Source organism: Micromonas pusilla, assembly GCF_000151265.4.
Source record: "Micromonas pusilla CCMP1545 genomic scaffold MICPUCscaffold_2, whole genome shotgun sequence".
NCBI lineage: Eukaryota > Viridiplantae > Chlorophyta > Mamiellophyceae > Mamiellales > Mamiellaceae > Micromonas > Micromonas pusilla.
In genome coordinates this window covers 2,139,996-2,166,005 of record NW_003315883.1, presented here as the reverse complement: position 1 = coordinate 2,166,005, position 26,010 = coordinate 2,139,996, and the positions used below count along the sequence as shown (strand labels likewise).

The 26,010-nt window shown below is 64.3% G+C and overlaps 13 protein-coding genes across 13 annotated transcripts; 10 read left to right on the top strand and 3 right to left on the bottom strand.

The window, feature by feature from the left end:
• Positions 1–1,104: 1,104 nt before the first annotated feature.
• On the top strand, positions 1,105–1,876 carry MICPUCDRAFT_55839 (uncharacterized protein; the record flags this gene model as incomplete). The annotated part of the gene is made up of 3 exons (XM_003056585.1): positions 1,105–1,332; positions 1,492–1,602; positions 1,718–1,876. 3 exons carry the CDS (start codon positions 1,105–1,107, stop codon positions 1,874–1,876), a joined length of 498 nt encoding a protein of 165 aa, XP_003056631.1.
• Positions 1,877–2,081: 205 nt separating this feature from the next.
• MICPUCDRAFT_55838 (uncharacterized protein) lies at positions 2,082–2,927 on the bottom strand (the record flags this gene model as incomplete). The annotated part of the gene is made up of 1 exon (XM_003056171.1): positions 2,082–2,927. One exon carries the CDS (start codon positions 2,925–2,927, stop codon positions 2,082–2,084), a length of 846 nt encoding a protein of 281 aa, XP_003056217.1.
• A 451-nt stretch (positions 2,928–3,378) lies between these two features.
• On the top strand, positions 3,379–4,848 carry MICPUCDRAFT_55837 (tyrosine kinase; the record flags this gene model as incomplete). The annotated part of the gene is made up of 1 exon (XM_003056584.1): positions 3,379–4,848. One exon carries the CDS (start codon positions 3,379–3,381, stop codon positions 4,846–4,848), a length of 1,470 nt encoding a protein of 489 aa, XP_003056630.1.
• A 180-nt stretch (positions 4,849–5,028) lies between these two features.
• Positions 5,029–6,845, top strand: MICPUCDRAFT_70897 (uncharacterized protein; the record flags this gene model as incomplete). Its single annotated transcript, XM_003056583.1, has 4 exons — positions 5,029–5,504; positions 5,710–5,920; positions 6,142–6,273; positions 6,483–6,845. 4 exons carry the CDS (start codon positions 5,029–5,031, stop codon positions 6,843–6,845), a joined length of 1,182 nt encoding a protein of 393 aa, XP_003056629.1.
• Positions 6,846–7,632: 787 nt separating this feature from the next.
• MICPUCDRAFT_14340 (uncharacterized protein) lies at positions 7,633–9,197 on the top strand (the record flags this gene model as incomplete). Its single annotated transcript, XM_003056582.1, has 5 exons — positions 7,633–7,880; positions 7,974–8,067; positions 8,277–8,483; positions 8,699–8,847; positions 8,963–9,197. Coding segments are annotated over 5 exons (933 nt in total), but the record flags the coding sequence as incomplete, so codon positions are not given.
• A 131-nt stretch (positions 9,198–9,328) lies between these two features.
• MICPUCDRAFT_55833 (uncharacterized protein) lies at positions 9,329–10,684 on the bottom strand (the record flags this gene model as incomplete). Its single annotated transcript, XM_003056170.1, has 4 exons — positions 9,329–9,454; positions 9,645–9,948; positions 10,146–10,441; positions 10,648–10,684. 3 exons carry the CDS (start codon positions 10,682–10,684, stop codon positions 9,646–9,648), a joined length of 636 nt encoding a protein of 211 aa, XP_003056216.1. The 3' UTR covers positions 9,329–9,454; position 9,645.
• Positions 10,685–10,687: 3 nt separating this feature from the next.
• Positions 10,688–11,502, top strand: MICPUCDRAFT_65219 (uncharacterized protein; the record flags this gene model as incomplete). The annotated part of the gene is made up of 1 exon (XM_003056581.1): positions 10,688–11,502. The coding sequence occupies exon 1, from the start codon at positions 10,909–10,911 to the stop codon at positions 11,500–11,502; it is 594 nt and encodes a 197-aa protein (XP_003056627.1). The 5' UTR covers positions 10,688–10,908.
• A 1,242-nt stretch (positions 11,503–12,744) lies between these two features.
• MICPUCDRAFT_46559 (uncharacterized protein) lies at positions 12,745–14,658 on the top strand. Its single transcript, XM_003056580.1, has one exon. It carries the CDS (start codon positions 12,841–12,843, stop codon positions 14,293–14,295), a length of 1,455 nt encoding a protein of 484 aa, XP_003056626.1. The 5' UTR covers positions 12,745–12,840; the 3' UTR covers positions 14,296–14,658.
• A 309-nt stretch (positions 14,659–14,967) lies between these two features.
• On the top strand, positions 14,968–17,661 carry MICPUCDRAFT_38490 (uncharacterized protein; the record flags this gene model as incomplete). The annotated part of the gene is made up of 1 exon (XM_003056579.1): positions 14,968–17,661. The coding sequence occupies one exon, from the start codon at positions 14,968–14,970 to the stop codon at positions 17,659–17,661; it is 2,694 nt and encodes an 897-aa protein (XP_003056625.1).
• Positions 17,662–20,071, bottom strand: MICPUCDRAFT_65216 (uncharacterized protein; the record flags this gene model as incomplete). The annotated part of the gene is made up of 1 exon (XM_003056169.1): positions 17,662–20,071. One exon carries the CDS (start codon positions 20,069–20,071, stop codon positions 17,858–17,860), a length of 2,214 nt encoding a protein of 737 aa, XP_003056215.1. The 3' UTR covers positions 17,662–17,857.
• A 712-nt stretch (positions 20,072–20,783) lies between these two features.
• On the top strand, positions 20,784–21,539 carry MICPUCDRAFT_55829 (uncharacterized protein; the record flags this gene model as incomplete). Its single annotated transcript, XM_003056578.1, has 1 exon — positions 20,784–21,539. The coding sequence occupies one exon, from the start codon at positions 20,784–20,786 to the stop codon at positions 21,537–21,539; it is 756 nt and encodes a 251-aa protein (XP_003056624.1).
• A 2,183-nt stretch (positions 21,540–23,722) lies between these two features.
• On the top strand, positions 23,723–24,802 carry MICPUCDRAFT_55828 (uncharacterized protein; the record flags this gene model as incomplete). Its single annotated transcript, XM_003056577.1, has 1 exon — positions 23,723–24,802. One exon carries the CDS (start codon positions 23,723–23,725, stop codon positions 24,800–24,802), a length of 1,080 nt encoding a protein of 359 aa, XP_003056623.1.
• Positions 24,803–25,289: 487 nt separating this feature from the next.
• MICPUCDRAFT_55827 (uncharacterized protein) lies at positions 25,290–25,616 on the top strand (the record flags this gene model as incomplete). Its single annotated transcript, XM_003056576.1, has 1 exon — positions 25,290–25,616. The coding sequence occupies one exon, from the start codon at positions 25,290–25,292 to the stop codon at positions 25,614–25,616; it is 327 nt and encodes a 108-aa protein (XP_003056622.1).
• Between the last annotated feature and the right edge of the window lie 394 nt (positions 25,617–26,010).

Here is a 26,010-nt window from a genome sequence, read left to right as displayed (position 1 = left end):
CAGAATCGACGACGCGGGGCGGCTTCAGACGAAAAACCCGTGAGCGCGCGCGTCGCGCGCGCGGAGGCTCGGGCGACGACTTCGAACGAACGACGGACGCGCGCGAGGAAGACGAAGCGAAGCAGAACGCACCGTAAACCTTCAGCGGGCGGTCTCGACGCGGCGCGTGGCGCCGCAAGACGTAATCCGCGATCGCGTTCGCGTAGTGCGGCTTGAACACCTCGACCGGGGTGAGCCACTGCGACGACAGCGCGGCGTATCGCCCCGCGAGCGCGCGATGGTAGTCGTCCGCGCCGGCGAGCGCTCGAAACGCGATCGGCGCGCGCATCTCGCCGACGGGCGGCGTCGCCCTCGCGAAGTACCCGCGCTCGCGGCCGTACAGCGACTCGCGGATGAAGTCGCGCAGGAGGACGCCGCGGGGAGCGTCGACCGCGGGTGCGGACTCGTCGCCGGTCGCGGTCTTCGTCGTCGTCGTCGTCGACGACGACGACGACGACGACGACGACGACGACGACGACGACGACGCGAACGCGCGATCGAGGCCGGCGACGGCCTCGCGCGCGCCCGCGCGGACGCCTCGATGACGCGCGCGACGCGCGCGCGCAGAGGCGCGCGCGGCGAGCGACGCGAGACGTCGCGCCGCGCGCATCGTCACGCGGTCGTCGCGACGTCGAGTGCGTTCGCGGCGCGGCGACGGCGTTTGTGCTTCGTGCCGCGTCCGCGGACTCGTCGAAAAAGTTTGGAAAAAGCCAGGAAAAAGCTGAAGTAATTTTTTAACAAAAAAACACAGAGCGATGAAAATTGATCGATGAGAGCGCTGACGACGTTTGAAATTGGCGATTTGAAGCCAGGAAACGCGATTTTCATACAGGTTTTCATACTACGAATCCGAAAAAAAACACCGCCTCGGGCGGACCTCACTCTACTCACAGGTCAACTACGTCGCACGCGCCTCGTCGTCGCGTCGCGTCGCGTCGTCACACTCACGCCGCGCGCGTCGGACCGCGCTCTCGCGCCGACCCCTCTCGCGTCCGCATCCGCGACGGTCGACGGTCGACGCGGAGGGCGGGCCGCGGACGGTAAAATCCGGCGGGCGCCCGCGCGATGGCGTCCTCGGGCGGCGGCGGCATCCCGAACGAGCGCCACGCGGGGCAGCGCGTGAAGCCCGGTCAGAAGTACCAGAACCGCGAGGGGTTCAAGGCGCACAGGAACATGAAGCGCGCTGTCCGCGACGTCGACGCGGAGAACGACCTGCGACATCGCGCGTGCCAGGGCGTCTGCCGCCGATGCGCGCAAAAGGCACGAGAGGCGGTCCCGTCGGAATCGCGCGTCGTCCGTCGTCCGTCGTCCGCCCGGCGAAACCCCGCGAGATCGTCGTGCGTCCCCACGCCCAAAAAAATCCAAACCCGAAACCCTAAACCACCGCACCCATCCCGCTGAACTCGAAACCCCACCACCACACGCCTTTCCCTCGCCCGCGCGCCCGCGCAGGTGCAGTGGCGGTTCCAGTACCAAAAGTACCGAGCGCTCCGGCCGGGGAAACACGGCAAGTGTCACGCGTGCGAGCGCGCGGTGCACTTCTCCTATCGAAACTTATGCCAGGTGGGCGTATGTCACGTCTCTCTTTCTCTTCACCTACCAATAACGACCACGCGCGTGTCCACGTCATCGAATCGTATCACTCGCTGACCAATCGTATCCCGCCACCCGGCCGCAGACGTGCGCGACGACGAAAAAATTGTGCCCCGGGTGTTCGAAACCTCCCGCGGAGTCGCAGCTCGCGCGGCCGGACGAGCTGTCGGACGGGGGGGACGACGGCGAGGACGAGAGTACGGACGACGACGAGTACGAGGGCGTCGTCATCACCCGGCACTGAGCGCCCGGCGAGCGAGCGAGGCGAGCGAGGGGGGAGAGTGTGCTTCAGGAAGGGACTTTCAGCCCGTGTAGACTAAGCGTGCGTACGTTGTACACACGACACGGTGCAACGTTCCTCGATTCCTTTACACGTACCGCGCCGCGTCCTAGGGTCCCTATCCTGCACGCGGCGACGACGAGGCGGCCGCGCGAGTGGCCTCTGGGAGTTACCTTGGTACGGGAGTACGGAAGTACTTCCGGTGAGTACTTCCGGTACGTGTATGTGTACCTTCCGCGCGCGCCGTCATCGCCTTCTCGGTGAGGAACGGCGACGAACGTTTCTTTCGCTTACGCCAGCCATCCCTCGTCATCATCCGGCAGATGGTGCTGGGACTGAGGTATACGCCGAAGATGCGGAGGAGCTCCTTGCTTAGTCCTTCGATAGTTAAGCCACCTTGAAACGCTCGATTGACTTCATAAAGCTTCGCTTTGATTTCCTCGTCCGCCTTTTGCGGGCGGCCCGGGATGACCTTGGGCTTCGTCTCGCCTAGCTTGTCCTGTTTTTTGTACTTAGCGTACGCGTTCTTAGAGAATCCCCACCTCGCGGTCGTCGCGGCGACGCTTATTCCCTTGGCCTTATTCGCTTCCACCGCACGGATGAATCGAAGTTTGTCACTCTCGGAAGCGTTCGTCCCCGACGCCCGCACGAAGAACGCGGGAGGCGGAGGGACCTCCGGAGAAGCCGAGACTTGCTCCGACGGTCGCGTGCGTGACGAGCTCCGCGTCGGCGTGTCTCCCCACACCTCGGACCGTCGTCGGCGCCTTGCGCGAACGCCTTGGGGCGGAGTGAACAAATCTCCATCGGAGTCACCGTACTCGCGTGAAGGGGGTGCCGACTCGCGAGATTGGCGTGGAGATTGCAAGGTGGTTGTAGCGCCAAGTTGCATGGGAGACCCGCCCGGCATGCCGGGACTATTCCCGGGGTCGGGGGAGACCGCGTCGTGCCCTTCGTTGTCGTTTCTTTCGCGGTTAACGGCCAAAAGAGAGAGCGGCGACGTCAGTCTACTCGCCATACGAGAAAAAAAACTACTCGTACTTCCTGGCGCGCTCTGCCGCCGCGCAGGCGCGTCGATTTGAAAATTCATCGCGGATTCAAAGGGAACTCGACGCGAGGGACGATCAAGAAGAGATTCGCGCAGCGATGAGCGCGAGAAAGTTGAAAGGCGCTTAAAACTGGCATTTTTTCGCGTTTTTCCCTCTTTTTTCTGAAAAGGAGGAAGGTATCAAACTTCGTAGCTTGATCCGGAGTGTACTCTCGTCCGACCGGCCGGTTTTGTGATCCAAGAACTGACTCGCGCTACGCGCTAAGCGAAAATGCTGTATCATACTAAGATTCCATACGATTGTTTTCGTACTCGTACTCTATGGTTTTTTTGTTTCAATCGTAGCGCACACTGGTCTGATCCACGCCACGTCGCGGAGGTGCCGAGATCACGTCCTCGCGCGGACGCCCGCGCCGCCGCGATGACGACCCCGACGAGCATTGACACCACGGCCGCTACGTCGCCGCCGCGGCTCCCCCTCGACGCGGACGCGCTGCTGCGGTACGCGCGAGCGCGCGTGCGCGCGTTCCCGCGCGACGCGAACGTAGAGCTGCGCGTCACGCAGTTCGGCCACGGGCAGTCGAATCCGACGTACAAGGTCGAGTGCGTCCGCGTCGACGACGCGCGGACGACGAAGCGTCCGCCTCGCGTCCTCGCGACGTACGTCCTGCGCAAGAAACCTCCCGGCGCGCTCCTGCGCTCCGCGCACGCGGTCGAGCGCGAGTTCGCGGTGCAGCGCGCGCTGTCGTCGCGCGCGGCTCGGCGCGTCGCCGTCGTGCCCGTGCCCGCGATGATCGCGTCGTGCGACGACGCGAGCGTCCTCGGGACGCCGTTCTACCTCATGTCGCACGTGCGCGGCCACGTGTTCGTCACCCCAGGGCTGGAGCGCCTCCCCAGCGCGGCGCACCGCGCGACCGTCTACCGCGACATGGCCAGGATACTCGGCGGGCTGCATCGGATCGATCCGAGCGCGGTCTCGCTGCGAGACTTCGCCGGCGGCGGCGGCGCGCGTCGCGAGAGCGACGCTCGCACGTACAGCGCTCGGCAGCTCAGACGATGGACGAGGCAGTACGACGAGAGCTGCCGAGACGGCGGCGACGCGGAGCGCGAGCCGTGCATGCGCGAGCTGATTCGCTGGCTGAGCGCGAACGTCCCAAAAGACGAGCCGGGCGGACGTCTCACGCACGGGGATTACCGCCTCGATAACCTCGTGTTTAAACGCGCCGACGGCGGCGGCGGCTGCGTCGCCGTCCTCGACTGGGAGCTCTCAACGCTCGGGTGTCCGTACGGAGACATCGCGTACAACTGCATACCGTATCACCTTCCTCGCACGCGACCGGGACGCGTGAACGCGTCGTATCCCGCGTTCGAGGAAGGCCCGCTTCCGGACGGGATACCGACCGAAGCTGAGCACGTGCGCGCGTGGTCCGAAGCGAGCGGATTGCCGAACCCGATGACGTCAGGGACGTGGCCGTTCTACGTCGCGTTGTCTCTGTTTCGCGCGGCGGCGATTCTCGCGGGGGTGCGCCGCCGCGCGCGGGAGGGAAACGCGTCTTCCGCGAACGCCGCCGCGGCGGGGGCGTTGGTCGAAACGCTTGCAAAGAGAGCGTTACTCGTCGCTGGCGTTCCCGAACCCGCGGCGGCGGCGGCGGCGGTCGACGACCTCGCCCAGTCGCGCGTCGGGTTCCCCGGACGCTCGTCGATCGCGTCCGCGTCCGCGTCCGCGTCGACCGTCCGCGCGCCGGTCGGCTTCGAGCCGAGCGAACGCGCGGCGAAACTGCTCGTGTCCCTCCGTCGGTTCATGCGCGAGCACGTGTACCCGAACGAGGTGAGACTGCCCACCGCGCGACTTCTTTCGTTCGCTCGTCGCGCGTCGTTCCTCGAGGACTGACGTTTCCCGTCGACGCTCTTCACGCGCCCGCGCTTCCCTTTCAACAAACGCCGTCCGTCGTTCGACCGGTGGGACGCTCGACTGACCCGACCCGACCCGACCCGACCCGACGCGCGCGTTCCCTATCAGGCGGCGTTTGAAGCGCACGCGGCGAGCGCGGAGCGCTGGACCGTTCCCTCGATGACCGAGGAGCTCAAGACGCTCGCGCAGCGCGCGGGGCTGTGGAACCTCTGGCTCCCCGTGGACTCGCTCGAACTCATGAAGATCGGCGGCGGCGGCGGCGGCGCGCTCGATGAGGGAGGAAAAAAACTCTCCAAGAGCGAGCTTTCATTACTCACCGGGCCGGGGTTGACGAACCTCGAGTACGCGCACCTCGCCTCGGAGATGGGCGCTTCCGTGTGGGCGTCGGAATTCTTCAACTGCTCAGCCCCGGACACGGGGAACATGGAAGTTCTCCTGCGCTACGGCACGGCGTCGCAGCAGACGCGTTGGCTCGCGCCGTTGCTCCGCGGGGAAATTCGGAGCTGTTTCGCGATGACCGAGCCCGAGGTGGCGTCGTCGGACGCGACGAACATTCGCTCTCGCGTCGTCCGCGACGGCGACGAGTACGTCTTAAACGGTCGGAAGTGGTGGACGAGCGGCGCGTGCGACCCGCGGTGAGACTGTTTCCCATGCAACCCCGTTCGCGCGCGCGTTGAACGTCGATCCTCGATGACTCCTTTCGTTTCGGTTCGCGCGCTACGAGTGAACCTCGCGCTCGCGTTGACGACGCGCGGGAATGTCACCGACCAATCACGCGCCCGCGCGACTGACGCGCGTCTTTCCCTCGACCGCTCGCGTCGTCATCTCATCTCGCGGCAGGTGCGAGGTCGCGATCTTCATGGGAAAGACGACGACGGACGAAGACGCCGCGAAGGCGAACGTCCCGAAGCATCGCCAACAGAGCATGGTGCTGGTTCCGATGCGCGCGAAAGGCGTGGAGGTCGTTCGACCGCTGAGCGTGTTCGGATACGACGACGCGCCGCACGGGCACGCGGAGACGACGTTTCGCGATGTCCGCGTGCGCGTCGAGGTGAGTCGAGACTGCTTTCCATACGAATCCAATCGCGCGTCGCGCGTCGTTCCCTTCTCGAGGGAGAATGCGTTTTTTTTTCCGCGAGCTACCGCGCGAGTGAACCTCGCGCTCGTAGCGACCGCGTCTGACGCGCGGGAACGCTCTACGCCGAATGCGGAATCGCGCGAGCGCGCGAACGACGACTGACGCGCGTCTTCCCTCGACCGATCACATCACAGGACGCGATTTTGCTCGGCGAAGGTCGCGGGTTCGAGATCGCGCAAGGTCGACTCGGGCCCGGACGATTGCATCACTGCATGCGGCTGATCGGGATGGGCGAACGCGCGCTGCGTCTCGCGTCGCGACGCGCGGTGAGACAGCTCCACGCGCGACGGCGACCCCCGCTCGCGTGTCGTCTTCTTCTTTCTCGCGTGTCGTCTTCTTCTTTCGCGCCCGTCTCCTCCCTTGTTTCACGGTTTCGACGTCTGATCGCGTCTACGTCGGTCGCTCACGACCGACCGACGAACCCTCGCGTTCGCTCGCGTGAACTCTGCTCGCGTTGCCCTCCCTAAACCCTCAGGCGGAGCGCGTCGCGTTCGGTAAACCCCTCGCGGCGAACGGCTCGACGCTGCAGACGCTGGGCGCGTGTCGCGTCCGTCTCGACGGCGCGAGGCTGATGACGCTCGAGGCTGCGAGGATGTTGGACGCGGAGGGGAACAAACGCGCGAAGGGCGCGATCGCCGCGTGTAAGATCGCCGCCCCGAAGGCGGCGCTCGCGGTCATCGACGCCGCGATTCAAATTCACGGCGGGTTGGGCGTGTGCGAGGACACGCCGCTCGCGCGGATGTTCGCTGGCGCGAGGACGCTGCGACTGGCGGACGGTCCGGACGAGGTGCATTTGGAGACGGTGGCGAGGATCGAGGTGAGGAACGCGAAGTTGTGAACGTCGTGAGGGGAGCGTTTGAGTGACGCTGAAATTAATACTCGTAAAAAAACAAATTCCGGATTCCAAAACTGACTCGCGCTACGCGCTAGGCGAAAATACTGTATCAGACTAAGATTCCATACGAAATTTTGCGTACTCGTACTCTATGGTTTTTTAGTCTGAATCGAGTTAGCGGCACTGGTCTATTCCGTACGTGTACCTTCTGTTCGCCATCTTCCAGGTGCGCGGCTGTCGTCGTCGTCGTCGGGACACGTGGACGTGCACGGCGCGATGCGCCGTCGCGTCCTCCTCGCGCTCGTCCTCGCGACGACGACGTCGTCGCTCGCGGTCGCGGCCGAGCACCACGTCCTGCGATCGAGCCCGGAGACGACGCGCTTCGGCGGATGGAGCGCGTCGTACGAGGTGCGTCCCATACACTGGTTCCCATACGACCGCGCTGGCGTGGTGAACGCCGATCCTTAAGGACTTTTGCCGTCGTCTCTCTGCGCCCACCCCTCGCTTTCAATCCCCGCCATCGACGCCTTTCAACGCCAACTGACGCCTTTCAACTCCACCCCGACTTTCGCTCGTATGGAACGACCCTGAGCCCGTCGCGACCGTGGACGACGGCGACGTCGTCGAGCTGTACTCCGTCAGCGGCGAACCCGGAGGGATCCCCCCGGCGCGATGGCCGATACCAGACGAGCTCGGGGCGATCTGGAAGCGTTCGTGCGGCGCCGAGGACGGGACGCAGCCTCGACGCGCCGCGGCGAACCTTCCGCCGCTGCGTCACTGCGGCGAGGCGGGACCGCACCTGCTCACCGGTCCGGTGCGCGTCCGCGGCGCGGAGGTCGGCGACGTCCTCGCCGTGGAGATCCTCGCGTCCGAGCCGTGGGTGCCGTGGGGATGGAACGCGCTTCGAGCGGGGAAAGGCGCGCTCGCCGCGCTCGACGACGACGACGACGACGACGACGCGTTCGCGTTCCTCCGCGACGGCGTCGACGAGACGATCGTGATCCCGATCGATCTGGACGCGCGCGTCGCGACGCCGCCGTGGACGCGCGGGGTCTCGATCCCTCTGCGCCGCCGCGACGACGACGACGACGGGGACGACGACGGGGACGAAGGCGACGACGGCGGCGGAAGACGGAACGTCGACCGACGAACACGCTGGCGCGAACCGTTCTTCGGGCAGCTCGGCGTCGCGCCGCGTCCCGACCGCGGCGTGGTGAGCAGGCGCGTCCTCCTTCCTCGCGCCGGTCCCCGCGCGACCGCGTTCGCGCGGGCGGCGCGCGCCTTTCCTCGAGAAGGACGCGACGTCGTTAATTTACCACTCCGCCGACCGCTCGGTTTCGACGCTCGACCGCGACGGCTCGCGACTTGAACTGACGCGTCCCCCGAACGCCGCCCCGACGCTTTTTCGTATGGGAAAATACCCTCAGCGTCGAGCCTGGCGCGCACGGCGGTAACCTCGATAACCGGCTGTTGACGCCCGGGTCGACGGCGTACTTCCGCGTGAACGTCCCCGGCGCGATGTTCAGCGCGGGGGATGGACACGCGATGCAAGGCGACGGCGAGTTCTCCGTCACCGCGCTCGAGACGAGCCTGCGAGGAACGTTTCGACTGTCGGTTATTAAAAATAACAGCGGCGACGCCGTTCTCGCGGGGTTCCCCGCGGTGAGACTGCTTCCCGTGCGAATCTCCTCGCGCGTTGAACGTCGTTCCTTGATGACACGGACTTCTTTCGGTTCGCGCGCTACGAATGAACCTCGCGCTCGTGTTGACGACGCGCGGGAATGTCACCGACCAATCACGCGCCCGCGCGACTGACGCGCGTCTTTCCCTCGACCGCTCGCGTCAAACCGCGTCAGGACGCCCCGCGCGCGATGACGCGATCGCACTATCTCACGATGTCGTTCCACGAGAGCCTGGACGTCGCGCAGAACCTCGCGCTGCGCGATATGCTGCGCTGGATGCGCCGAGTCACGGGCCTCCGCGTGGTCGATCTGTATCGCATGAGGTTCGGTTCGGGACTTTTTTTTGGAGTGGTTCTGTTTGTTCCCCCCCACCGCCCCCCCACACCGCCCCCCCACCCCCTGGAAAAATCCGACCGCGGTCCCTTCCTTCCCGCGCAGCTCGCTCGTCGGGGACATGTCGGTCACGCAAGTCGTGAACGGGAAGAAGGGCGTGCACCTCGCGTTTCCGCGCCGGTGCGTTTTTTTTTCTTTTTTTCTTTCTCTTCGCCCGCGCGTGCCTTTCGACGTCGTTCGACCGGCGCGAGACGTCCAACTGACCGACCGACGAACGTCCATGGACCCTACGTCCTTCCAGGACGATGGACGAGATCGCGCGCGCGGGGGGGATGGGTGAAGGGCAGCGGGGCGCGCGCGTCGCCAAGGCGGGCGTGAGACTCGCGGGCGCGTTGCGGCGTTTCGGTTTCGAGTCCGCGGCGGCGTTTTGCGAGGCGCGCGTTTTGTGACGTGCGGATAGGGCCGCGTAGAACGTTGTAAATATACTGTAATATTATACTGTACGGAAAGTAGGGTATTTTTGCGCGTCCGTCCGTCCGTCCGTCCGTCCGTCGCGCGGTGACGCGTCGGCGTTTCTCCGTTCTCCATTCCAGAAGCCTTCAGGGTCGTTCCATACGAGTGAACGTCGGGGTGGAGTTCAAAGGCGTCAGTTGGAGTTGAAAGGCGTCGAGGTGTGTCGGGATTGAAAGCGAGGTGTGGGCGGAGAGATGCGCTGGGCGAAGTCCTTAAGGAACGGCGTTCACCGCGCGAACGGGGTCGTATGGGGACCAGTGTAAGGAATACGCACCTCAGTCGTTCTTCGTCGAGTCGAGGTACGCCGCGTACACGAGGCACAGGAGAGAAAACGTGAAGAACCCTCCGATCGGGGAGCTCTTCTTTTGGGTCCTCCCGCGCGTCGTCTTCTTCGCGGAGGAGGGCCTTCTCGCGTTCTTCGACTTTGTCGTCTTCGACGATTTTGTCGTCTTCGACGATTTGGCGTTCGTCGCGGCGTCGGCGGCGGACGACCGCTTCTTCGTTTCGAGCCTCGGCGGCTTCGGCGGCGTCTTCACGAGCAGCGGGTTCGGGTCCGCGGGAGGTTTCGCGACGACAGCCTGACGACGACGCGGAAGAAGGACGCGATCGGATCGGTCAGCGCGGGGTAACATCGTGACGCGATTGGACAAAAGACGCCGACGTGGATGAGACCGCGTGGGTGGCCGACGCCGAAAAGTCTTCAGCTCAGAAGCAGGCAGCGTTTACCGCGCGAACGGGGTCGCTCGGGAGCAGCCCAGCGCGAACGGAATCGCACCTTCGGCTTCGGCTTCGGCTTCAACGCGACGACCTTGACTTTTTTCGCCTTCAAAGCCGGTTTGGGCGCCATCTTCTTCTTCAACGCGTCCTTCCTCGCCCGCTTCGCCTGCTTCGCGGCGTCTTTCGCTTTTTGTTCCTTCAGCGCCTTCGCCTTGGCCGCTTTCTCGATCGCCGCGTTCTTCTTCGCGTTCGCGGCGTTCTCCTTCGCGACGCGTTCGTCTCTCTCGCGCCGCTTCGAAGCTTGCTCGGCGGCGAATTTCTCGTCTCGCGCGCGTCGCTCCTCTTGATTCGCGGCTGGAGGTCGTTGCCCATACGAAGCGACGTCGGGGCGGAGTTTGGGCGCGCGTCGGATGGAGTCGAAAGGCGTCGCTCGCGGTGTGTCGGGATCGAAACCGAGGGGCGGGCGGGCGCAGAGAAACGACGGACGGCGAAAGTCCTCGAGGAACGGCGCGCGCCGCGCGGACGGGGTCGTACGGGGACAAGTGTGAACGCGAACGCACCCGACTTGGCGAGCTTGGCTTCTTTCTTCTGTTTCATCGTCGCCAGCGCGTCCGCCTCGCGCTGAAGGGCGGAAGGAAGGGCACGCGCGTCCGGTCAATGCCACGTCTCACCGGTCGAGCGTTGAAAGGGAGGCGTGGGGTGAAGAAGAGAGACGACGCCACGATGGGAAAAGTCCTCGAGAGAGACGAGCCCGCCGGCGTCCGACCCGCGAAGAGAGTCGCACGGGGACCGGTGTCGAGGGCGGGGATTGAAACCGAGGGATGGGCGGATTTAAAAGACGGGCGAAGTCCTTAAGGAACGGCGTTCACCGCGCGAACGCGGTCGTACAAGGAGGGACCAGTGCGCACCTGAAGCTCCAGACGCAGCCGCGCCGCGCGCTCCGCCTTCTTCGCGTCCTCGTACGTCGACTTCTTCACCGCGATCGCGGCGTCTTTCGCCGCCTGCTCCGAGGGGTACGCGCAGGTGGCATCGAATCAGTCGCGAGGGGAGCGAGATTCGCGGTCGAATCGTCTTCTTCATCGGTCGGTCGGTCGACGTGCGGGCTTCGCGGTCGACGCTCGAAACCGGACGCGGGGCGAAGAGAAAGCGGGGAGAACGTCCGAACGTCCGAGGATCGACGTTCAACGAACGCGCGAACGGGGTCGCGCGGGACGTGGTCCGACGCGATGCGTCGCGTCATTCTTAAGAAACGGCGTTCTCCGCGCGAACGCGATCGTATGAGGACCATCGCGAGATGGAACGCGCCTGCTCCGCGCGCCGGGACTCCGCGCGTTGAATCGCGTCCTCCGCCCTCTCGCGTTCGCGCGCCTTCATCGCGGCTTCGCGCGCCAACGCGGCTTCCGCGTCCGCCTTGACCCTTTCCGCGCCGGTCAGACCCGCCGGGGCCGCGGCGTCGGATTCGGATTTCGACGACGCGGAGGTCTCGAGCCATCGCGGATCGAAAAACGCGCTCGTCGACGGCGGCGGCGACGCGAGCGAGGAGGACCTCGCCTCCGCGCCGAGGGTGAACTCCCGCGGCGGCGGCGGCGAAGACGACGGCGTCTTCTTCGCGGCGGCGGCGGCGGCCGCGGCGGCTTTGGCCTTCTTCGGCGCGACGGCGGCGTCGTCCGGCGCGCTCACGCGCGCTTGGTTCGCCGCGCTGCGGTCGACGCCGCGCGAAGTACATTCGTCGGTCAGTTGAGACGGTTGTCGACGAGACGCGACGAGACGTTGAAATGTTGAAAACGCAGCGAGGGATATGGCGGGGGTGAAAAAAAAAACTTCATCGGACGCACCTGACGCTCTCGTACAACGCCACGGCGTCGACCGTCTCCGTCGCGGGGGGTGTCGCGTCCGCGCGTGCTGGGTGAACTTCCGCGACGACGGCGACGGCGAGGGCCGCCGCCGCCGCCGCGGCGGCGGAGGCGACGCGCGCGACGACGGTTCGAACCGCGTCGTCGTCCACGGTGGCGTCCACGGTGGCGTCGTCCACGGTGGCGTCGTCGCTCGCGCGGGGGACCGCCGTGGGGGGCGCGCGCGCGGGACGCGCGCGGACGACGACCGCGCGCGTCGTGCGGTTCGGTCGGCGCGTCGTCGGGGACGCGCGCGCGCGCGCGGTCGTCGTCCGCGCGAGAGAGGTCATCTGCGTCGTCGAAGGAGGGTGGGGCGTGCCGTGTCAGGGAGTAATCAGCATCAAAATGTCGAAACGCGAACGAACGCGCGGCGGAGGGATACGAGAGCGCGCGGGGACGGGACGCGCCGCGAGTCGACGTGATGCGGGCGCTCGTCGCGCGCGAGAGTGCGGGGCTCGGTTTCCTTCTTCCGCGACGACGGTGCGTGCGGCGGTGCACTGACTACCATTCGCGGGACCTGCAGTATATCAGATGCCCCACTCATACGTGACAGAAACGTGACTCTGACTATTTGCCCATACGTAACCTGGGGAAGGGGCCCAAATTCCAATACAGGATATGGGATATGTATTGGATGGATCCAATACAGGATAACCCTACACCAGCTTCGTACTTTCGTATTCTATAATATGGTATCGAAACATACAGTATCCCGTCGTCAGATATTTCTTTCCGATCTTCGCCTTTCGACGCATTATTCGATCGCCATTCGTCGCGTCGCCTCGCACCCCCGCGTACGGTACCCTTTCGCCGTCGAACCGCGCGCTTCTTACAAAAACACCCCGTCGAGAACCAGCAACCATGGGTCCGTGCCTCTCCCTGCTCCCCGTCGGCAAGCCCGCGCCGGAGGGTCCGTACGAGATGCAATCCGAAGAATCGCGCAAGTGGCTCGACAGCAAGGCGCCGCTCGGCGAGACCGGCGGCTGCAGCGGCGATCCGGAGCCGTACTCGAAGCAGAGGCCCAAACATTTCACAGGCCAGTCGAACACGAAGATCATTAGCAAGTTCGCCCTCGGCGCGTCCGTGCCCTCGCTGATCAAGTACAACGTGGGCGAGTTGTCGGTCAAGACGATGCAGAATTTGGACGGCGCCGACGTGGACGTCGTAGACGGCGTCCTGCACGTCTTCGCCGGTTTCGCCACGGGCGTGGAAGCGCCGTGCGGCGTGTGGTCGTCCGCGAAGGACGCGTTCGTGATCATGCCGAGAGTCATGATGGTCGACCTGTACCTCTCTGTCGACGGGAAGCCGTACACGGACGGCCACGTCTGCCTCGGAGAGCCGTCGTTTAACAAGGACAAGGCGATCAAAGAGATCGACAACACCAACGTGATCATGGTGTACAAACACGTCGAGAAGCCGCTGGAGAACGCGCTCAGGAAGGGCCCGTCGGACGGCTCCAAGCCGTGGGCGACGGTCGTCTCCGACAAGTTCGCGGACTGCGCCTTCGTGCACCTCCCGCTCATGTACCAAGGCGACCTCGATAAGATGAACACGGCGGAGTCCGAGGCGTACGGGCACTCGCTCGTCGCGAAGTTCTCGCAGGCGCTCAAAACCGCGGGTGAGGGGACGCACAGCTTCACGCTGAGCGTGCGCCCGAGAGGGATCGTCGACGTCTCGCAGTTGGACGAGGGCGAACAGGTTTTCCAGACGGTCGGCTTAATTAACAAGTCGCCGGAGGACGTCGCGGCGCGAGACAAGGGGTTCGAGCCGCACCTCTCCCAGTTCCCGCCGCAGGTGCTCACGGATGCGAACGCGAGCGGTCTCACCGTGACGTTCACGATGGGCGTCGGGAGCGACGCCGCGAGCGGCGCCGCGCCGAGCCGGAAAGCCGCTGAGTTCTCGACGCAGTGGCCGTCGGACGAGCTCGAGGAGTGCGTCGAGCTCGCGCGGTCGCTCGCGGGGAAAGGGCCGTGCGGGCGGAAAGCGTCTCAGATGGGCGTCGGCAAGCTCGCGCACATCGTCCTCGTCGGGCGCGGCATCGAACAAAAAGTCGCGGGCTCGAAAGAGTGGGACGAGTTCCAGTGCTACGCGCTGTTTAAGGCGAAGAACGGCAGCCCGGACGCGCTCGGGGCGCAGATTTTCTTCCGCCCGCGCAAGCTCAAGGTGAAGGAGAACGGCATCCCCGTGCCAGACCCGGAGTGGGAGAGCTCGGCGTTCGGGATGCACAGCGATACGATCGAGATCGCGCAGCCGATCGCGAACAAGGAGATCGACGCCGCGATTCAGCGCGACGCGAAGTACTACGACTGGGATTGAGGCGTCGGGTTGTACTTCGAGCGATGAGCCTTCGACGACGACGCGAGAGAGAAGGGATGAGCCGGTGCGAACAAAATATTTCGCGTCGCGCTCCGGATGGAACTGACTGTACGACATACGAGAAGAGGAAGAAGAAGAAGAAGAAGAAGAAGACCTGCGAGTACACGTGTAGTAGCCCGCCCCAGTTTTATCATATTATGTACGAAGGTACATACGAGGTGGAGCCTGACCGGTCAAGCTCGGGCCTGCCCGGTCAAGCTCGGGTTCAAGCCGATGAACCGTGTACATATTTTTTTTGAGTGAGACTGATTTGCATACACGAGATTTTGTACATAAAAGCTACGAATCCGAGATTACAGCGCGAGACATTGAAATTTTTTATGAAACTGTATTTATTACTTCCAGAAGTACGTGTACACGTACACGTACAGTACTGTACACGTACTGTACGAAAAGACCTGAAAAGATTTGTGGAGGTTGTTAAATCTGGGAACTGTATCTGGGCGTGGTTGTTCGTTTCGTTCGCTCCGAGACGCCGCGCGCGCACTTCCCCGCGCTCGCCTTCGGTAGCATTTGTCATCACTGCAGTGTGCCAACATTCGATCCGACACTTCGCCCTCCGAGACATCCAACCCTCGACGACACGCGCCGACGCGCCCCGCGCCCGGAACAATGACGGAGACGACGCGCGCCGACGTCATCATGGCGACGCCGCCTCAGCGCGAGGCGTCTCTGAAGCGACCGCGCGCGCTCGCGCTCGAGGACGACGACGACGCGACGGATCTCGCCGACGTCGATCGCGCCGGACAACGACCCTCCGTCGTCCTGCGATGGCGCTACGAGGACGAGGACGAGCGCGCGATCGTCGCGGACGTCGAGCCCGCGGCGACCGAGCGCGCGCGCGCGGACGCGGAAAAAGACTTTCCGACCGAGTCGAACGAGCTCGCGATGAACGCGTTCGACGACGTCGCCCCGGGCGCTGATGGCGTCCGGCGCATCTCGAATCCGCCCGAGGACAGGGATGAGGACGCTCACGAGCGCAGGCTCGCGTCGAGAAAGCCCGGGGACGTCTGGGCACTGTACGAGCACGGCACCGGATTGCCTCGGTGGTACGTGCAGCTCCTCGCCGCGGACGAGAGCTACCTGTGCAACGACCGCCCGGCGCGATGGCGCGTCGTGCTGTTGGACCGCGACGCGAGAGCAAACGTGGGATGCCACTGGCACGAGGAGGGCGTCGACATGAGGTGGAAACTGGGAATTGGTGGCAAGTGGAAAGGATGGAGCCTCGCGAACTGTGGCGACGCAATATTCAGTCATCCCGCTTCGGCGTGCGAACACGTCGCTCGAGCCGCCGCGAAGTTTAGATGCGCGAACGACGCGAGCGGAAACGGCTTTTTAATCCCTTGGAACCACCCGGCGGCGTTCATCGAGCCGAGGCCGCAACAAGCGTGGGCTATGACGTCGCTTCCAGAGACTACTGACAGCGGCAGGACGATGCGAGCGTCGGACGAGCGTCAGTACGTCGTGATCGACGGCGTGAAGAAGATGTTAGCGTCCGAGGACATTGTTCTCGTGACCGAGGTGCGTCGTTCAGTCGTTCTGGAAAATGAGTACGGCATCGCGGAGATGAAAGAGCGCGTGGAGACGACGTCGTTCACGGTGGAACGGCTCGCGCCGATCGCGAGCGACGTCGACGGCGCCGAGCGCGAGAACGTCGCGGGCGCGTACAGACGCACGGGGGCGCTCGTTGTCGTTGAGGCGAAGCACTTTGACTTTCAAGTGCTCGTCAACGGTGAAGAGACGACGCCAGAGGGCACGACGCTGCGGCTGGACACGTTCGCGCTGCAGGTGGTTCGCGACGACGACATTGAAATAGAGGACGGCGACGACTTCGTATCATACTTGTCTTCGAGCGACGAGGAAGAGGCGCGCGAGACGGCGAGGACGAAGCGAAAAAAACGTTCCAGATTTCACCTCGAGCCCAGCACACCCTACAGCAAGTATCCGTCGTGCGCGCGGTGCCGCGAGGTGGAGTGGCACCACTCGAAGAAGTCGCCGGGGGAACCCCATCACGGCGCGCCCGTCGTGTTGCGCTGCGGCGACTGCGGTTTATTCTGGCACGTGCAGTGCATCGCGCCGTCCACCATCCCCGGAGACGCGCACGCGTTCGCGGCGGGGGGCGATGGATGTCCGTGGACGTGCGAGCGCTGCCGCGTCTACGCGAAGGGCGACACCCCCGCGGACGCGCTCGCGCTGTCTAACCTGTGCCCGGACAACGCGGGATGCCTCGGGTGGGAGCAACTCGCGCTCGCGACGACGCTCCTGGAGGAGTGGAACGACGACGACGCGAGACGCCCGTATGGACAATTACCCTCACGCCTCGTCGCGCGCGTGCGGTTCGAGTCCGACGCCGGCCGGAAAACGTCGGAAAAATGGGTGGCCTGGGACGTCGTCGAGAAGCTCCCCGACGCGGTGCTCGCGGGGTATCTCCGCGATGACGCGTCGCGCGCCGCGCGCGTCACCGCCGCGGTCGGGTCCGAGCGCGAGTCCGCGTCGTCGGGGATATACCCCGAGGACGAGGAGATCGCGTGGCGCGCGGACGACGGCGACGCCGGCGAGCGGAAATCGACGAAGCGCGTGTGGCGCTTTCGAAGTAACGGGCAGTACTTTGGCGTGACGCAATATTTACACGCGTTCGATGATGACGAGCTCGAGATGACGGAGAAGGCGATCACGGAGTTGATCGATCGCGAGCGCGCGTCCGGCGACGCCCCTCACGTGCACGTGGGGCTCAACGGTGGTCGAATCAAGGTTTTCTTCGGGTACCGGTACACGTACGACTCCGTGACCGCGCCGAAGCTCATCGCGGACGCGCCGCCGATACCGTCGTGGGTGCACTCCACCCTCGGCAACAGAGCGAAGATCATCGGCGCGATCGACAAAAACGTCGTGATCGACAACGCCGTCGTGAATCTGTACGCGAGATCGAAAGCGCGCCTGAGCGTGCACATGGACCCGAGCGCGTTGTTCAAGCGCCCGATCGTGTCCGCGCGATTTTTCGGCGACGGCGTCCTCTCCTTCGGCGCGAAGGGTCAGTACGAAGGCCAAAGGATACACTCAGTGCCGTTGACGCGCGGATCGATCGCGGTCATGGAGGGGTACGCCGCGAACATGGTCACGCACGCGGTGAACGAACGCGACGTCGTGGGGAGAGGCTGCAGCTTCATGCTGCGGAGTTGTCAACCTGATGCGATGGAGGACGCGGAGAGGAGGAAGAAAGGCGACGCGGAGACGGCCGAGCTCGAGAAGATCGATTCGATCATGAGAAAGATCGAGGAGGAGCGCGCGTGCGTTCAAGATGTATGATACGCGTCCAAGGATGAACGACTTACTCGTACAGGTTTTAAACTAAGTCTACAGGTACACGTACCGAAAGATCACACGAAATTTCTCGGTTGGGTGCGCCTCGCCTCGCCCCCGCGTTTTAATCGCCCTCGTCACTGCCACTCGCGTTCGGGCTCAACCCAAACGCGCCCGTGCCCGCCACCGCGCCAGGAGGGTTTTACTTGCTCTGGAGACGGAGCTCTTCCACGGAACTCCCGACGTTCGATGACATCGCGCATATGTGCTGCATGATTGCGTGTCGTGAACTCGCGGGCACAAGCGACGGATCTGTGACCCGCGTTGGGGAGAACCCGCCACCTCCGCCCGCGAGCGACCCCGGTCCTCGGGGGCACTGGGCCGCTTTGTGCGAGCTGTCCCCGCACGTCGAGCACACGTGTCTTGAGCGGCATCGCCCGCTGTACCTGCAATTACTCCGGTTCCAGTGTGCGCACGCGTTTTGCACCGAGCTGCTGATTCCTGGCGTGGGCGTCGACGAAGACGCGCCCCAAGGCGTGCTCGTTTGAGTTGACGACTGCGCGGACGCGTTCGGGGCACCAAACGGGCTCGCGCCCGGCGCGACTGCCCCCCCGAACGGCGACGGCGCGGGTGCGCCGCTGCCGCCGAAACCTCCCAGCGCGGGCGCGGGGTTCGGCGCGCCGCCGCCGAAAGGATATGGAGCCGCGCCGAACGCGCCAGGAGTGGGCGCGCCGAATGGAGACGCGCCCCCAAAAGCGGCTGCTGTTGTTCCCGTGCCAGTCGGGGCACCAAAAACCGCGGGCGCGTTCGGGGCACCGGAAGCCGCGCTGTGGCCGCCGTTTAAACCTCCTCGCCTGGGCGGTCGTTTCGCTTTCTTCGGCGGATTCCTGTCCCGGCCGTCCGACGAAGAAGCGAAACCAGCACCTACTATCATGGATCCCTCTTTGACTTTTTTTTTTTTGAAGATGCGAGCCGGAGCGCTCCCGCCGCTGCCTCCACTCGACGCGAACGGGTTCGTCCCCGCGGGCGCGGCGCCCTCATTCGCGGCCCTGCCGAAGTATTTCTCTTTATCGAGCTTTTCTGTCAACGTCACGACTTCCGCCTCCAGTGCCTCGCGGGACTCGCGCGCTCTATCGAGCTCAGACATCGACTCGTTCGACTCCGCTGTTGCCGCCGCGGATTCTTGCTCCAGAGCCTCGACCAACTGCGCGATCTCGGCGTCTTTCGCTTTGGCGAGTGCCTCCAGTGCCTCGCGGGACTCGCGCGCTTTATCGAGCTCAGACATCGACTCGTTCGACTCCGCTGTTGCCGCCGCGGATTCTTGCTCCAGGGCCTCGACCAACTGCGCGATCTCGGCGTCTTTCGCTTTGGCGAGTGCCTCCAGTGCCTCGCGGGACTCGCGCGCTTTATCGAGCTCAGACATCGACTCGTTCGACTCCGCTGTTGCCGCCGCGGATTCTTGCTCCAGGGCCTCGACCAACTGCGCGATCTCGGCGTCTTTCGCTTTGGCGAGTGCCTCCAGTGCCTCGCGGGACTCGCGCGCTTTATCGAGCTCAGACATCGACTCGTTCGACTCCGCTGTTGCCGCCGCGGATTCTTGCTCCAGGGCCTCGACCAACTGCGCGATTTCCGCGTCTTTCGCTTTGGCGAGTGCCTCCAGTGCCTCGCGGGACTCGCGCGCTTTATCGAGCTCAGACATCGACTCGTTCGACTCCGCTGTTGCCGCCGCGGATTCTTGCTCCAGGGCCTCGACCAACTGCGCGATTTCCGCGTCTTTCGCTTTGGCGAGTGCCTCCAGTGCCTCGCGGGACTCGCGCGCTTTATCGAGCTCAGACATCGACTCGTTCGACTCCGCTGTTGCCGCCGCGGATTCTTGCTCCAGGGCCTCGACCAACTGCGCGATTTCCGCGTCTTTCGCTTTGGCGAGTGCCTCCGCGGCGGTTGCCCGCTCGCCCGCCGCCCGGATCTCGACGTTGAATCTCCTGAGCATCGTGCCCATCATCTCCTTCGAAGCCTTGATCTGGTGTATGAGCTCTTTTATGTACGCGTCGCCGTGCGTCTTCTTCAGCGTCGGGCGGAACGTCATGAGCTTCTCAACCTCGCCCGTGAACGCGCCGTCGTCGACCAACAAACGCTCCGTGGGAAGTACGATGCCGACGCCCGGGGAGGCCGCGGAGACGATCTCAATCTCCTCGGCGTCCAGCTCGGCTTTCGCGTCCGCGTCAACCGCTGTCGCGACTTGCCTCGCGTTCGCGATCTCGAGTTCGCGCAACAAATTCGAGGACGCGGGCGTGGAGCTGGCGGTCGCGCCGTGGACGCCAGCCTTCTTCTTCGCCTTGGACGCCTTCAACCCCATGTCCGCCGGCGCGGGAGCGGGGCGCGGGGGAATAAAATACCAGACTGTCGTACAAGACATAAGTTTGGTGTACAAATTGTGTGTAAGTGTACACGTACGTGTACGTGTACGTGACTACGTGTGTAGATCTGACCACGTGTACACGTAACGTGGATCTACGAACGTGTACGAGTACACGTGTACTTTCGTGTGTGGATCTGATTACAAAAAGACTGAGCTCTAACCCATCCGGGTAAAACATGTGATCTAGAAGCGAGCAGACCGCACTACGAACAATCCTCTCACGTAGTAAGCAACCCCACGACGGGATTCATGAAACCCATGTGAGCCTCACGAGCGCACGGAGCCGGGGCGATGTGGAAATCGCCAGCAGTGTCGGGCTCCATAAAAAGGATTTGCGCTGCCGCGCCCGCGTGGAAGTTTTCAGAGTCACGTGAGGTTCTGAGCGCGTACGAGATGGGCGCGCCAGCGATGCGGTCTCCGATGGCGGATACGAGCGCTACGGAGATGTGGCCCATGATGCGTCGTTTCGTACGTGTAACGTGGTGTACACGTACACTACTGTACACGTGTACGTGTACTGTCGTCGATTGTAACGTGTACTGTAACGTGTACTGTGTAGATATTATTATTACACAAAAACTGAGCTCTAACTGTACGTGTAGTGTAGGGCTACGTGTACGTGTACGTGTACAGTTGACCTGCAGCAGAAGTCAGTCTTGTACGGCGTGAAAAAGACGGCACCGGCGAGCTTCTCAAACGACTTCATCCGATGCGCGCGTCGCGCGGCGCCGCGCTCGACGCGTGCGTCCTGTGCGTCCTCTCCTCTCTGCTTTACCTCAACACCCTCCACGCGGACTTCACGTACGACGATCAGTACGCGATCCTGTCCAACGCGGACGTCGTCGACGCGGCGAACTACCGCGGCGGCGACGTCACCGTTCGCGCGCACGACGCGAGCGTCCTCGCGGCGACCGCGCGCGACCGCGCGACGCGCGAATCCGCCGCGCGCGACGCCGCCGAGGGAGAAGAAACACACGCCGCGTCGGCATGCGACGCCGAAGAATCGCGCGGCACAGACGCGTCGTCCTGCGATGCCGCGGAGAAGACGACGACGACGACGACGCTCGCGGACGTCCTCGTCGGCCCCGCGTTCTGGACGCGCGATTTTTGGGGCCAAGATCTGCGCGACGCGGGCTCGCACAAATCCTGGCGCCCGCTGACCGTGCTCTCGTTTCGCGTCAACGCCGCGGTCGGCGGCGCGGAGCCGACGCCGCGTCGCGCGCTCGTCGGCGCCGAGGGCGACGCGCGCCCGGTGCCGTTCGGATTCCACCTCGGAAACGTCTCGTGTCACGCGATCGCGACGTGCCTCGCGTGCGCGCCCGCCCGCCCCGCCGCGTCGCGTCGTTCGGTTTTCCATCTCATCCGATCGCGTCCCGTGCGACTCCCCGACCCCTTCCAGCCCCGTTCGCGTGGTGAACGTACCGCGTTCGTCGGTTCCGGTCAACACGAGGACGGACGTTCTTAGGTGCGTTCTATACACTGGTTCCCATACGACCGCGTTCGCGTGGTGAACGCCGATCCTTAAGGACTTTCGCAGGCGTCTCTCTTCGCCCAGGGTCCCTCGCTTTCAATACCCGCCCTCGGCGCCTTTCAACTCCACCTGACGCCTCTCAACTCCACCCCGACGTTCGCTTGTATAGAACGGCCCTTAGTCCTCGCTGCGGCGGTCCTCGACGAGACGCGCGAGAGACTGACCGTCGAACGTCGACGCCCGCCCTCGCGACCCGCCGTCCGTCTTCAGGTACGTCGTCGCGCGGCACGTCGCCGGCGGACGCGCGTTCGCGTTCGGGGTCGGCGGGGAAGGGGGCGCCGACGGGGGCGCCGACTCGGGGGGCGCCGACTCGGGGGGTGCCAACTCGGACTCGGACTCGGACTCCGACTCGGACTCGTGCGGACGTCGGCGCGCGTTCCTCGCGGGCGCGTTTTTCGCGTCGCATCCGGCGCACGTCGAAGGTGCGCTCTCCTCGCACTGGTCCCCACACGACCGCGTTCGCGCGGTGAACGCCGTTCCTTAAGGACTTCATCTCACGCCGGCCCTTCTCGAGGACGTTTCTTTTCCCTTCTCTCGTTTCTCTTCGCACGCGACTTCCCTTTCAACAATCGGTCGATCGATCGATCGTTTGCCCGGTAAGACGTTCGACTGACCGACGCGCGAACCCGCCCGCAGCCGTCGCCGGAGCCGTCGGCCGCGCGGACCTGCTCTGCGCGATTTTCTTTCTCCTCGGGGTGTTCTCCTACGCGCGCGCGGCGGAGGCGGAGGTGCGTTGTGTGCAAACGCTTTTCATCCGCCCCTCGGTTTCAACATTTGATCGCGTCCCCTATCAACTGACCGAGGAACATATTTTGTACGGAACGACCCTCAGGTATCCTCCGCGCGCGCCGCGGAGGCGGAGACGAAAGATGTCCTCAAGGAACGGCGTTCACCGCGCGAACGAGGTCGTAAGGGACGCAATCTGCGCACCTCGCGCGTCGTAGACGGGGATGGGGTCGATGCCGGGGACGGGGACGGGGACGCCGCGCGGGCGAGGAGCCGGGGCCGCGTCTGCGCCGCGCTCGCCGCGGTTTTTCAGGCGCGTACCGCACGATACGCGTTTTTCACACGCAACTCGGTTTCAACTTTTGAACAACTCGGTTTCAACTTTTGATCGCGTCCCCTATCAACAACTGACCGATGAACATATTTTGTACGGAACGAACCTCAGCTCCTCGCGTGCCTGTGCAAAGAGTCCGGGTGCGACCGCTCGCTCGCCGCGCCACGCGATCGCGTGCGCGCGTCGGTCGCGCGTCGTTCGTTTTTCGTCTCGTCTCTCGGCTGGCCTTGTTGTCCGTCGTCGCTCTTCACCCCGCGCTCGGCTTCGACGCTCGACCCTAAAACGCCTTTCAACGCTCGACCCTAAAACGCCTTTCAACTGACCGAGCCCGAACGTCGACTCGCGATCTCGCGTCCACTCAGGATAACCGCGCTCGGGGTGTATGCCGCGTACGAGTTCCTCATCGTCTCGCCGACCCGCTCGGACGACGACGACGACGACGACGACGACGACGACGACGACGACGACGACGACGACGACGACGACGACGACGACGACGACGACGACGACGCGAAGAAGAAGAAGAAGAAGAAGAAGAAGAAGAAGAAGAAGAAGAAGAAGATGAAGACGCGCGTCGCTTCCGCGGCGTGGTGGAGACTCTTCCCGTCCGTCGCGGCGGCGTTCGCGTATCTGCGCGCGCGAGACGCTCTGTGCGGCGCGTCGTCGCTCGTGAAGATTTACCGAAAAGTCGAGAACCCGATCGCGTTCGCGTCCGACGCGACCGAGCGCCGGCTGTCGCTGTTTCACCTCCACGCGAGATACGCGTGGTTGCTCGCGTGGCCGCGACGGCTCAGGCGCGTCCGCGTTCACGCCGCCCGTCGTGCGACCGCGTTCGCGCCGTGAACGCCGTTCCTTAAGGACTCTGAGGACGGACTTTTCCCGTCGTCGTCTCTCTCCGCCCGGTCATCCCTCGATTTCGACAGTCGACCGCGACGCCCGCCTTTCAACTCATTTCAACTGACGCGCCTCGCCTTTGAACTCCGCCCCGACGTCGCTCACAGCGCGGACTGGTCGTTCCGTTGCGTCGAGCCGGTGCGCGCGGTGTCGGACCCTCGAAATGTCTTCTCCGCGTGCGTGTACGCTGTCGTCGTCGTCGCGGCGGTTCAGGCGCGTTTTAGATTGTTTTCCATACGATCCCGTTCGCGCGTTGCGCGTCGTTTTTAAGTCTACTCTAATAAGGACTTTTCCCGTCGTTCAGGCGCGGCCGTTAGAACCGTTCCGGAGACGCGGCCGTTCGAAGGTGAAGGTTCCGATTTCGATCGAAGAGAACGCCGCCGCGGTCGCGGCGACGCTCAGACGACGACGCGTTCGAGCGTTCTGGGTATCGTTCGTCGTAATTCCTTTCCTCCCCGCGTCGAACGTCTTCTTCTACGTCGGCACATACATAGGCGAGGTGCGTTTTAGACTGCTTTCCGTGCGACCCCCCTCGCGCGTTGCGCGTCGTTTCTCAAGGACTTTCTCACTTCCTACGCAGCGGTTGCTGTACGTCCCGTCCGTGGGCGCGTGCGTCCTCGCCGCGGACTTTCTCGAGGCGCTGTCTCACTCTCCCCGCGGAAGCTTCTCCGGTCGAGGAGAAAGCGGAGGAGGAGGAGGAGGAGTCCTTAAGGATCGGCGTTCACCACGCGAACGGGGTCGTATGGGAAGCAGTCTCGGAGAAAGCGGAGGCGGAGGAGATAAAGTCCTTAAGGATCGGCGTTCACCACGCGAACGGGGTCGTATGGGAAGCAGTCTCGGAGGAGGAGAAAGCGGAGGCGGAGGAGGACTCGAAAGCGAAAACAAACGAAAACGAAAAAGGCGACGACGCCTGTCGTTCGCGTCGTCCGTCGCCTCCAAGGCGCTCGCGGCGACGGCGCTCGTTCTCGCCGCCGCGAAGACGACGCGTCGGAACCTCGCGTGGAAGAACGACGCGACGCTTTTCGCCGCCGCGCGCGAGACGTGCCCGAACAGCGCGAAAACGTTGGTGAACCTCGGGATACTTGGTGAGAGAAGCGCACTGGTTCCCATACGACCCCGTCGGCGTGGTGAACGCCGATCCTTAAGGACTTTTCCCGGCGTCTCTCTCCGCCCACGCCTCGCTTTCAATACCCGCCCTCGACGCCTTTCAACTCCACCACTGACGCCTTTCAACTCCGCGTGAGGATCAGCTCGACGGGAGAAGGACTACGCGCTCGCGTTGGAGCGCTTCGACGCCGCGTCCTCGATCGAGCCTGGGTACTGCGAGCCGATGTACTACCGCGGGCTCAGGTGCGTTCTGTACAGACGTTTAACACCCACCGCTCGGTTTCAACATTTGATCGCGTCCCCTTTCAACTGACCGATGAACCTTTTTTTGTGTGGAACGATCCTCAGTCTCGTGAACATCGGCGACGCGAGCGCGGGGATCGACGCGCTGAAGCGCGCGCTCGCGTGCGCGTGGACGCGCAAGGCGCGTCCTAATTACACCGTCCCCCGTACGACCCCGGTCACGCGGTGCACGCCGTTCCTGCAGGACTTTTCCCGAGCGCGTTTCTCTCCGTCCACCCCTCGGTTTCGATCTCGACACGCCGCGACGCCTCGCGACTCCAACCGACGCCGTTCAACTCCACCCCTACGTCGCTTCCGCGTGGAACGCCCCTAAGGTGGCGATGGAAGCGATCAACGCGTTGTATCAGGTCATGTTCGACGAAGAGAAGGCGACGCTCGCGGCGGCGGCGGCGGCCGGAACCCAGGCCGCGCTCGCGTCTCCGGAGTTGCGGACGTCCTACGCCGACGCGCTCCTCATCGCAGAGGAAGACGCTCTGACGATTCGCGCGTGCGAATGGCTCGAAGACGCCGCGGCGTTGTTCGTCTCCCGCGGCGAGATCGACGCCGCGGCGTTCGCGCGGCGACGGTGCCCGCTCGCCTCCGGGGTGAGCGAGTCTTTTCTTCACACGATCCGATATGCCATGTCATCAAATCTGATCACGCGCTGACCAATCGCATCCCGCCATCCGCCGCCCCGCAGGCGAGGAGGGAAAAACGCGCCAACGCGATTCGAATCGCGAGGAACCGTCCTTCCGTGTCGGACGCGTCGTCGACGCCCGCCGACGACGGCGCGTGCGTGGACGTCCCGAACCGGCTGTTGAGAGCGTACGACGAGTTACGACGGCGCGATGACGACCGCGGGTGGGTGGGATGGGACGACGACGACGGCGGCGGCGGCGACGAGGCGGACGCGACGACGGCGGCGGCGCCGCCGCCCGCCGCGCTCGTGAACGAAGCGATCGCGTTCCTTCACAACGAGCGATGCGCGCGGCAAAACCCGGACGCGCGCGCGGCGTTGGCGCGCGTCGCTTCCGAGCGCGACCCGGACGACGCGCGAGCGCA

Coding starts and splice junctions, on each gene's coding strand:
- MICPUCDRAFT_46559 (XM_003056580.1), top strand. CDS start 12,841: ATGGGTCCGTGCCTCTCCCTGCTCCCCGTCGGCAAGCCCGCGCCGGAG.